The following is a 12257-nucleotide window of genomic DNA, read 5'->3' on the forward strand; positions in this document are numbered from 1 at the left end:
TTAAATTAAAATTAACTGAGAGAATTTTATCTTTGATTCATTCTGTGTGCTAAGTATAGACCTGACAGAATTCAATTTAAAAGGACAATTAAAGGAAATCATCACTAGTAAGAAATACGATAACAAAAATCATACCCATTTTGAAGATTTTTACAGCATTCATTGTGATAAAGGGGACTCCACCCTTCTCCAAATCATTAGCTACAGCTAAACCCACAGCTGTGGCAAAAGGTCAATACACATTTCTAATCCAACCCATGACTCCTGTTTCCAGTTGCTAATCTAGGCTCTTTGGCACAGATTACTTTCCATGTCTAGTCTCTGACCAAACACAGAAGATTTATTCTACCTAGTACCATTAGCAGTTTAGGGTCAGAGGTTGAGCACCGCACAGCTGTAAATGAGCACTCAGGTGGGACACCAAAAATTTAGAGCTTGAGTGCTGCCAGAAGTTTGGGTGATGCAGCTCAGCTCATCCAATCCAGAACCTCAACTGGAACCTGCAGCTCTCAAAGGCCACCCTGCACCTTCTCTCTTGCAGATCAAGTACTGAGACAGGTCTGGGGTACAAAGCTACCAGATGTGAGCCTGCCCTACCACTGAAGAAAATGGTTCTCTGAAGAAGGCTATCAAGGCACACAAGGCTTATCAGAATCCAGCCAAGCCTTCCAGATTAAGTCAGCAAGGTCAAATAAAGTAAGATACCATGATATGAGCACAGGAGGAGGGTGTCAGTGACAAAGAGAAGGAGGTGTGGTTACCTGCATAAACATTTGAAGATCATGTGAATGCCTACAATCATCTTGAGCAAACTTCCTGCAAATAACTACTTTAGCTCATTTCCATAGCACTGTGTTTGCAGAAAGTGGCTTTCCAGTAAGCTGTTTGCAAACCTTCAGTTTGAGTTAAAGTATAAGCAAGTTAAGAAAGCAACACCAACTCCTAGTGCCTCCAATTGCTCTATAAAGGTGGAAACAGATGTAGCCAAAATTAAACAGAAAGGTCAAATTAATTGATTCTTTAATGCCATTTCAATTCTTGGATATATTTAAAGAAAACACAAGCAACATTCTGCTTAAGACCTGTAAGTACAACTTGTACATTGCACATATTTGAGTTTTGGGGCAGTCATCTCATTCTTTCAGAGACTCCAGATGTGAATTTTCAGCTTATTTGTAACATGAATGCATTAAACATTTATGAGCAAACTTCAGCTTTGCTTGGTTTTACACTCCATGCGACTTCCTGAAGAGATAGGAAACAGGAAGTTGGGGCAGGAAAAAAAGGTCACCGATTTTGTTGCAATGAGGGTAACAAGGTTTCAGGTGCAGCAGTTTAGCATTGTTTGTTTTGGGGTGGAAAAGGGGGAAAAGAGAGGGAGGAGAAACTCTTTAACAGTTCACTATTGTTAGGTTGTTCTTTCATACAGAAAGATAAAACAATATGCACACAACAGTAACAAAAAGCTAAAGCAGACCACTACTGATGTGAACTACAGATCAAAACACTTAAGTCACTGCATTGCAACTTAAAAGCCTTCTCCACATATTACACAGAATGGGATTGAGCATCAGTTTATTACTCAATCTCAAAGGCACAGCATTTGGCAACCCCATGCATGTTTATGAAAGAGGCTTAAAGCAGAAGGTGAAGATCTACTATGGACTTATTAGCATTCTGAATCTCAAGCTACTGAAACCAAGTCAGCTATTGTGAAATGACAGCAATATAGTTTCATGCAGGATCACGTTCTGCAAACAACATTGTTTACGTATTTCCACTGGAATTAGTACATGAGATCAACTAAATCTGATTTAGTGGTGCGTATTTCAATTAATTTGATCATTTAAAAGGATGAAATGACCATCTTTGTTCCAGGGGCACAATGTCAAAACATGCTGTCTAGAGTGGGAGTTAAGAAAATACCTGGTATGTAATTGCTCTGTGGCTCAATCCCAGCTGGAAAGTTAGTGTTCTCAGGAATGGAATGGGTATAGTCATCCAGAGGTGGCAGCTCCGTTAGGATCTCAGTGTGCCGTGGCACGAGCACAGGAGGCAAGACTGGAAAGGCAAAATTCAAAAATCACTGGTAATCAAAATACACAATTTTGTAAGCTAAAATGAAAAAAAATAAATCTAAAACTTTTAAGAGCTTCTTCAGATGTTTTGAAATCTTCTGAAACTCAGCACTGCTAATTCTACATTTGCACAGCTAGTTACTGGAAGAGATGTGATTCCTGAGATGCTTTAAATAAGACCACTCCACATTAACAAAGGTAAATCAATTTTTTTATCCTATCTAGTCTGAATTGCCCCTGGCCAGCTGGAAACTGCTAGCAGTCCTGGAAGTGTTTATAAACACATTTGTAAAGATTTTTCAGTAACTTTACTATTAAGAACTTTCAGGGATACGATCTCAAAAAGAATCTTGTACTTCCATCGAGAGAGGACATCACCTTTCTCTCATTCTTCATTTAAAACATTATGCTGAATAAACACAAACAGATGCTGACACACAAAGTCAGAAGCAGTCCTCCTACCTGGTGTCTCCACTCTCTGGTAGTGGTAAGGGTTTACACATACTTCATCCTTTTTAAGATTAAAAGCATATTCACAGTTTTCAATTGCCTTAAGTTCATGGTGGCTGTGCAGGTCTGGCCAGCGCCAGAGGCGGCAGTAAATGACATGAGGCAGTCCCTTGCGGTGAGACACCTGCAGACGGCCATCGAGGGATCTGCAGGGGAGAGATGTGGAGAAGCATTTACACACTGCGTGCTGCCTCGGCCCCTCCAGCAACAGAGCACACACACGGGGAGCTCATTCTCAGAACTCAGTGCGTTGACTCTGCTAGTGACAACTATACTCTAACTGAAAGGCTTCAAATGCAATGAACATGATCGTATCAAGCAATGTCAACTCATGTTTGAGCTGCTCAAATTATTGCCAGTGAATTTTTAGATTTCATTAAAAGCCACTTACATACAACCAAGTATTTAGAATGATTGCTTCATATACTTTCTTTTTTTTTTAAATGCAGAACACAGTTGTTAAAAATAAAATCACACACTTAATGGTCCCTTCCACTGCTAAAGGCACCTCAAGGCTTTGCTGTGGCATGGATGCTTTATGGTTTTAAGCATAAGAACTCCCACAGGACTGCAAATAAGCCTATAAGCAGTCAGCTGCCCAAGTGATCCACATGGCAGTATAACTGCAATGCACAACACATGAATGCACATCTTGTAAGGGCTGTACAGTTTATCTTCTTCGCTTCATCTGCCTTGCTACCAGCTGAAAATGTTTTGCTAGTTTTAAGACAGACTGCATATGCTTACACAAATGCAGATGTTTATGATTGTTATGGGATGGGAGACAAACCTCAATACACAAATCAAGTAATGTGACATGAAAAAATAAAGACCCTGTTTAGAATTTGCCCACCATTAAGTACTGAAGAATTTACAAACAATTCTTTAGTAGCTCGTATCTGAGCCAATTAGCAAGATTTAACTGAAAGCTTGTGGCATACAAAGCAGTTTAAACACTTTGTAAGATTAGGTCTAAAGAATTAAGTTTGCCAATTTTGTTAATATAAATACCAGATCACATTAGAGCTTGCATTTAACAAGTCTTCCCATTCTTTCAATAGCACTGGCGTGAAAAAGGAGTAACAGTAGAATTAAGAGTTTCATTGGTCAAAACATCAGCTGTGAACACTGATCTCTACACTGGCAAGGAAATACTTCAAAATGCTGAACCATGAGAGGCCTAGGAATCATTTTAGTCTATTTTACAGCTAAAGCATCCCATTACAGACCCTCCAAAGCCAATCCCTCCCACAAGATTTTTATGATGCGAGAGAGGGCAGAATATTCACCTGGTTTGTTCAGAGAAGCTGTAAAGGCCTGCTGTATCCCACTGATCTATCGTGTTTGGTGTACTCAGTCCCCAAATTTCAGAGCAAGTGCTGTGCATAAATTGAAAACAAAAACAAAAAATTGATATGAATATGGAACATGGTTATTCAAAACACCATGAGGTCAAACATGGAAAAATGTACAGAATACTTCCTTTCACATAGAAGATAGAGCACTGTTAGACTGGCATTTAAACTGACATCTCATGCTATATTTTCTATATGAAGGAGGCTATCAAAATGGAACAAGTGATTCAAGGTAAATGATAAATGTTTTTAAAGGTGAACAAGTTCTCAGATTTTAAATAATTGATACAGTTGCAATGTTCCTTAAAACAGGCAAAACTTCCTCAGCCTAGTTCTTTACAAAATTCAATTTTAAAAGGTAGTTTCTGGGTTGGGTTGGTTTTTCGCTTTTTTTTTATTTTTGTTTTTGTTTGTTTCTAAACATAAACTGCCCTAAGACTTCAAAAAAAGGCCATGTGTATCCAAAACTGAACATCACAATCTAAAGTTCAAGTATCTCCACTTGATTAATCAGCATTAATCTCATTTTCCATGCACAGAGTAATTTGTTGCTATTCTGAAAAACAGAAATTCAAACTCTGAAGAAAAAAAACATTATAGCTGATATTTAACTGTTTTCCATACTCTCCTTGATTAAACAGCTAAATATTCTTTCACACAGTACAAAAAACAGAATGCTTTACAGGGTAGTACCTTAAGATTCAACTATCACATAACTTTAATTGCTAAATCAAACAGGAGAAAAGGAAAGGCAGCTAAGCCTTTACCAAACTGGCTCAAAGAGCAGATCACAATAGAGAAGATAAAGGAAAATTCAGTCAGAGAAACAAATTAAAGCAGAGGCATATTTAAACAAAGCAAGAAAACAGCATAGAATTGTAATCAGGCAGCAGACTTTCAGAAGCATAAATGAAGCTCAGTTCTATAACCTACTTGCTCAGTGACCACTGAAAACAGACACTTTATTTTATATAAGTAACATACCTATATACTCTCACCTCAGAAATGGAGAGAATTTGTTTCACAAGCAAATCTCTCCTTCATAATTATGCAGCCTGAAGTTGGCTTGTTGCTGTATTACCTTTAAAATTAACAGCCTCTGAAAAGTTGCAACAGGAGGAATCCAAGGTCACCAAACTTCTGATTTTAAATACAAGTGTTGTGACTGAAATTTAAATTACCAAGTTTAGCTGATACACTCAGGTTTGGATTGAGTGCTTAAGAAAAGAAAAGTGAGGCTGATGTTTTTTTTCTTCTCATTACACAGAGAAAATTCATTAGTGTTACAAAACAAAAGAGCAGACAGCACTTCATTGGACTTGAAACCACTGCCAGGGCTGACAACCACCTCAATTCCACAGTGACTTTTAATAAAACCTAAGTGCTGGCAACTGGGGAAGGCAATGAACGGGTCTTGCTTCCTTCTTGCCTCTACCACATACCTCATTTCTAATGCCACCCCAGTGAGGCTGAAACACGCATGCCAGTGAGAAGCAACCCAAATCAATAACCAGGCTATCTGACCAGAGAACAAACATGGCTGAAAATACACGTTTTGAGATACTTTTCAGTCAGATCACTTCTCTTCACCATAGTTATATGAGCACTACTAAGTAGGAGGAGAGGGTGGCAACAGACTGCTTTTATCAGAATTAAATATGTTAAATAAAATAAAGCCTTTTGATATATTACTGATTATAGGTACAAGTAAAATCTTGTACTAGATGAGTTTGCCTAGTAGAGAGCAGCAGAGAGCCAGAGATGAAGGCCCATTCTCTGGCACAGATCCAGCTCTTCAGAAAAGCCAACCATCAAGCATCCAGACCTCAAGGAGATCACAGCTCTCCCGAAGGAGTGGGCAAAGAGGGATCCTGCCCATGGCTGCATCAGCAGGGCCTGCAGCCTCTCTTTTCCACATTCCTAAGATGCAGTCAGAGCCCTGGGTCGCCAGAAGCTTTGCAAGGATTGAAGCAGTTGCCCTGAAGACACATGGACACCAGGGAGCATCTCGGCACTGTACTGTGTCCTTAAACATGCACCACTACTGCTGCTAAGACAGATCATCTTTACATGCAATTAGAAGAACAATCAGCAGACACAAAGCCTGCTGCATATTAATTGACACAGTGAGCTCTGACAGCTCACTACCTTTGAGCAATGGATCCTTCATACAAAGCAGTGCTCCAAAACTGTGCAGCTGTCACACAGATTGCACGTTCCCAAAATTGTCGGGGGCATCACTGGTGTAAGCATGACATTGCCATGCATTTGGTTCACAAGGCTTTTAATACAGCACATGCAAAAGTAAAATTTCATAGCCCTTGACAAAACAAGATGAACAGGAACAGTATTTTATATTGCTAACCTCTTCTCCCTATTAATATTTAAAGCTGACAGCATATTCCACAACCTACAGAAAGACAAACAGTATCCTGAAGCAGACTGTGTGACAGAGCCACAGCTTGGAATGAAGCTCAAAACACCATGGAGGGAGAACAGGCCAAGAGGCACAGAAAAGTGATCAGTCAGAGCAGCTCCCAAGTCATTGGTTTACATGATGTGCTATCCTCTAGGATACACATCTGCTTAGAGCTGGGATTAGTACCAGTGTTTTACTGTTTCATCTACATCAGGACTATACTTAAACTGCAGTAATGCACAATCAGACACAGAAGAAAGAGCCTGCAGGAAATCATTCCATATGATCAATGAAGTCAGCTCAACAAAGATTTTACTGTTTGCTGGAAGAAACATCTAAAGAAATAAAGAGGTTTCTCTACTTCCTGCTGACATAAAAGATCCATTGCCCACAAGGTGCAAGACCGTCCCCTCACCACATCACCCAGGCAATAAATCAAGACTCTTAAAATTCACACACACGCACACCAGATCAAAACTAAATTCCTCACAACCTTAAAAACCGTACTTCAATACACAGTACGTCCATGAAAGGCCACAGTATGTTCATTCATACACAAGCCATTGCCTGACAGAGGGCAGGCATGTCTACTCATCCCTGAAAGGTGGTGCTGGAAAGGTGACTGAATTCTGAAAGATGTTTTAACCACCCGTAAAACCATCTGAAAATAAGACAGATTTTTAATAGTGCAGAATTACTGCCTCAAAATAAACAGGAATCACTCACTCCTAAATCTACCTTTCTGGAGCATCCAAAATCTTGTGTGGTGCAGAGTCCTTTCCATGCATTAGTCCATAAAGGTTTCAGGAGAATCAAGTACTAACATCTGTACTCATAAGTCAAGCCTTGTCTGGAAATGTTGCCAGGCCCTGGAACATGATCATGTATGCTAGAAAGCAGCTAGGACATTCCCCAGCACCAGGCCAATTATTGTTCTCCCACACAATTCCCAGGTTTGTGAGTCACACACCATCGGGCCCCAGTCACAGTGGACAGTTCAGATGCAGCTCCCCTGCTCTGCTAGCTGAGGGCTGAAGAGAATGGACAAGGCAGTCCTGAGCCAGTTGGACAGTGCCTGGGAACGTTCCCAGGCACCTTTAATTTATTAGGAAGGAGGCAGCCAAAACATATCACCATTTCACCCTCAGCAAGCACTCAAGCTGAAGCCTGGAAGCACACTTCAGGCTTTGTATTTTACCAAACAAGGGGGTTTGGTTTTGAACTCACTGTACACTGTATCACTGGTAAGCCATCATTGTTTTCAAAATATAATTTGGCTTCTGTGTCGCTGTACCTAAATGTTTCCTGTGCAGACAGTGTTTAAATATACTCCAAAACACAAGTTCAAAGCTAATGTACTTCCTCTCTCCTGGACACTGTCATTCCAAAGAGCATTTTCACTGCTGTTCTTAAAACAATTTGTTGACAGAAACAAGCAAACATTTGGTCCACAATACAAAAGCTAGTTTTTTATCTTTTCAACACTTTGCAACAGTAGCTTCCAACAGCAAATCATCATGTTCTGTGGCCTTTAGCACTCCATGCCTCAACAGAAGATTGTTACTTTTGCAGCTCCCACAAGTGAATGTATTATAAGGGATTTCAGGGATATAAATACCAATTTGGCTCAGATTCCCAGGTGAGGAGGATGGTCTAACAGGAGAAAACTATTTCCTAGAGAAAGAGGAAGTGCTGAAAAAAATATTTGCAAGAAATAAGAAGCACTCTTTGAGATCAAGTACTCGCAGAGAAACCAAATCTAGCAGGTATGTGGTTAAGCTGCTACACACTAAACCTGGGACAACTGGGGTTTGGGACTCTTTAGGCCTGATGTGGTAAAGAAAGGATCAGATAAGTTTATACATGGTGGAACCAAAGCTACTTCTGTCAGCTTTCCCTGAATGGAAAGGGTTCTAAGAGCTGGTGTTTCAACCTGACTTTTTATCTGCTTATACGGAATATCATCTCATATGATACTGTGTAATTCTGGCAAGAAGAATCTTTCATGTGGCTATCAGCGTGCAACGGTTCACAGTATGCCTTCACTTCTTCCATTTCATCATTTCCTTTAACAGGAAAATCTGAGTTCCAAAAAACCTGTACTCTGGGCAAGAAATTACCTACACGGCAATGAGCTGTAGCAACACTTTACTATTTTCACACAAAATGACAAATCTGACTGTCTTTATTCAGTAAGACAGAAAACTCTGACATACACAAGAAACATGTGGACACAGGACAACCCCAACTACTATGGAAGATAATCTGCAAGTATTTGTATTGCCTTATCTACAGATGACGTTCCCAGTCATTATTCCACTACCTTAGTGGAATAACAGTTAACTGTAAGTCTACAATAAAAACTGGGCTATCAAGTTCTGGTACAAATACAAATAAATTATTGATCTGCCCACAACAAATGAACATAGAAAACAGTTTGTGCTACACTCATGAGTAAGCACTAAGATTATTTTAAGGCAGTGTATCTCAACCAGAGGAATACTGTCTCTATCAACGTCCATACCAATTAAAAAAACCCTACATTAATGAAATAGTTTAAAGAAATGCACTGTACTGATCTTCATGACTCCAAAAATACACATGGAGCTCTTATCACCTGGAACACACTGCCCAGAACCAAGTTCTTCTATTTGATATGTTTAGGTGGTAAAGGACACTGCAGGAGAACACTGAACAGGGTAAGATGACCTGTGACAGCACAACCTCATCTCAGTGAATATAGCAAGACTTTTGCATCTTGGCTTGTGGCAGCAGTAACTGTAACTAGAAACATCAGCAGTTGGAGACGTATATACACAGATCAATCCACAAATCCCCTCACTCATGTCCAGATGCCAACTATTAAAGCCTACTGGTACTCAGCATCAGCTGCTTAATTAGGATCAGTTTCTCAAGGCAGTTAAAAGCCAGATGTACTGATTTGCAGATCCAAGCAAGTATGTGTATGCATTGACCAGATATTCATGGCCACAGCATCAACATGCTCATGTCTACACATAGCACTGCACATCTTCCAAGACATCCCTGCCCTTCCCCGAGAGCACTTGCAAAGCAAAAGATACAAACAGGGATAAAGGTGATAGATCTTGTCAATAATACTCATTTTTACAGAGAGGTTTATTTGAGGCTATAGCTGAAAAACCTGAAGCCAAAGAATTTTAATCAGTACCCAGTATGTGACAGTTTTGGGGTGCACCAAAACTATCACACAAAGTGCTTGGGCTGATCTAGGTATATTACAAGTTGTTGCTACCATTAATTTATTACCAATTTTTATTGAGAAACAGAATGAACAAATAACTATCCTACCCCTATTTACAGTGTTGGTAACTCCTTGTGCTCAAGGTACTTTTTGTACTAAATTAAGTACTTGCAACAAGTACAACATCAGATGGAAGCAGGCAGAACCACTTGAAAGATATTTACACATGAAGTACCAGAAACTCTATAAAGAAGTTGTTAAATATTGTCACAATTCATATATAACTGTAGTTACACATTTTTTCTTCGAAGTCTTGCAAGGTGGAACAGCTCTAAAGGAGCTAAAAGGCACTGAGTTCAGTTGGCAGCCTCCTCTTTACCTGAAGTGGTAACACTAGAAATATGACAAATAAAACCTGAAATGCAAATAGCACTGTGCTAGTCAAAGCCCACATTATACAGAAAACATTACAGAAATGGTCTTGGACATTTAATTTGCTTATTTGTGAAGTATTACACTGAGCCCCTAATATCCTTCCTGAATCTTTCACATCTTTCAGAATCTGCAGCCACTAACAAGTCTGCCAAGTTCATGTTCAAGGCAATCTTCTCCATTTGCCTTTCTCCTGCATCTTATAATCATGAGCCTTTCTCCCACTGAATCTAATTTGTCTGCCCCTACATTTTCTGAGGCACTCGTAGTGCTGGAGCTGTGGTTGAAACGAAAAATAATTTCAGCAATCTGTGACAGTACTCCATTTATCTCTTAAAATGGGAGATGAGAATCAAAGTTAGTTTTCCAATTCTAGAATTCTCACGCAAAGTCTGCCCTACAGAAGTGAGCCTGATGTTGGTTTTCACTGTTTTTACTCAAAGACTAAACAAGAAAAAAATGCAACAACAACAAAAACGATCAGACTTTTCACTTGAATTACAGAAAGCACTTATACAAGCAAGCAGGCACCTTTATACTAGCCTAACATTTACCAGGCTTACGACCCTGTTATTTTGCCAAGTAGGCAGAAACGAGGCAGAAAATCTGCTTCAAGAGCTACACCAAGCTATCCAAATTGGAGTTAGAGCAATGGTAAAAAATGGCCATTAGACTTATGGAATCCCATTTTCTCATAACAAATGGGCAATTCCAGTGCTTTAGCTTCGCTCATGGCTGCCTGTGTAAAATTGACCAGAGAAAACAGGTTGAAGTCTGAAAACTCCAGATCTGTACCTTGTATACAAGACCTGTACCTTTCTTTTTAAAGAAATAAATCAATCTTGCTATGCAATGTCTTAGATCCAAGACTTCAGAGCAATGTAGTGAGCAGGAAGCCAAGGCAAGAACCATAACACTGACTTGGCCTCCAATTTATCACTGGTGTGGCTACACTGAAGCTGCATTCCTGTGAACACACTGCCCATTGCACTCCACTGTTTCTACCTTTGAGAAAAGGACCAGTGAATTGATGTATGAAGAACAGAATCCTTCTTCTCATATTAGTTACCTTCTTCCTGATGCAACTGAGATTCAAGAACAGCTGAGGAGATATACCAAGCCTTTGGAGCTACTTCAGGAACGGTCTCAAAGTCTCCAGTAATAGGAAATTGAATTAAAACGCTCAAGTGTAACAGAGATTAAACTAAGTCAGCATTTTAAAAAGTTCACTGGCTTACAAAGATACACGTATTGTACTCAGCACAGACAGCTCCTACCAAACTTGCCTGATCATGGTTTCCTTAATTCTGGGTTTCAAATGAAAATATGTTTTTATGAAAATAGGCTTTTATATTCTGATTTGATAGTCCTTTCTGCATACTCACAATTAGCACTTTTCCCTATTACAGCCTGAAATGCCTACAAACCAGAGAGGAGCAATGCTAACTGCATGACCAAGCAGCACCTCAGCTAGCTGCATCACCAAGTGCCTGAACAAACCCACTAAAAGGCAATCTGGTTGTCCTAAATGCCCCAACTACTGAAATGCATGCTGCTTATGTTTCTTTTCCCCATGCTGGGGGTGACAGGGGAAAGGTTACTTGCACTATGCTGACTTAGGAAAGACTAAAACAACCTGCAATAAGGACATGAATGCTAAGCTCCTTTCATGACAGTTCTACCATACTCCTCCTTTGAATTATTTTGCATCCCTGCAGAACTGATCAATGTCTTCACTTGCATCTCCAGCATTCCATGTTACAGTGACATAATGTTATCTGCTCACTTAAGTGTACAGAACCAGGCACACACATTCATCAAATGGAATGACTCAGAGCTACAGCAGTTCATTCCTGCTTGTCAAAGACATCAAGTTACAGAGGTCCTAATCTTATTATCCTGCAACAGAAAATATAAAGTTTCAGTAATTCAGTGTGAAATAATGATTTCTCTTCCAATCACCTGCTAGAGGGATGACCTAATAAGTTAACAAACACCAAATAAAATCCAGAGGTATGAATTCTTTTTGAAAATTATCAATACCACTCTGTGGTGGCACTTGCCCTTTGGAGGAGCTGGACAAAGGTTCTTCTATGTAGACAATTCTGTGATAGAAGCTGGGATAGAAAGGCAGACCCCTAGAAAAGTTCTGTTAAAGGGCTGTACTAGCAACCAGAGTAAATGAATACTTACATGTATTCACACCCAACTGTAGGTGGACAGTTTAGGTAGTTATAGAT

General features: G+C 39.6%; 1 protein-coding gene across 2 annotated transcripts in view; it reads right to left on the reverse strand.

Moving 5' to 3' along the window:
• The window catches only part of SMAD2 (SMAD family member 2), a 49975-nt gene that overhangs the window by 12752 nt on the left and 24966 nt on the right, over window positions 1-12257 (reverse strand). Inside the window, exons 3-5 of one of the 2 annotated variants that reach the window (XM_054283341.1) lie at window positions 3878-3967; window positions 2541-2734; window positions 1927-2061 (exon numbers count right to left, since the gene is read on the reverse strand). In XM_054283341.1, the coding sequence (XP_054139316.1) occupies window positions 1927-2061; window positions 2541-2734; window positions 3878-3967 (419 nt within the window). The remainder of the gene's footprint in view (window positions 1-1926; window positions 2062-2540; window positions 2735-3877; window positions 3968-12257) is intronic. The other variant, XM_054283342.1, reaches the window with a different exon arrangement.

The sequence above is a fragment of the Melozone crissalis genome, unplaced genomic scaffold, assembly GCF_028551555.1.
Source record: "Melozone crissalis strain CALT ecotype California unplaced genomic scaffold, PUWL_Pcris_2 ptg000036l_1, whole genome shotgun sequence".
NCBI classification, from domain to species: Eukaryota; Metazoa; Chordata; class Aves; order Passeriformes; family Passerellidae; genus Melozone; species Melozone crissalis.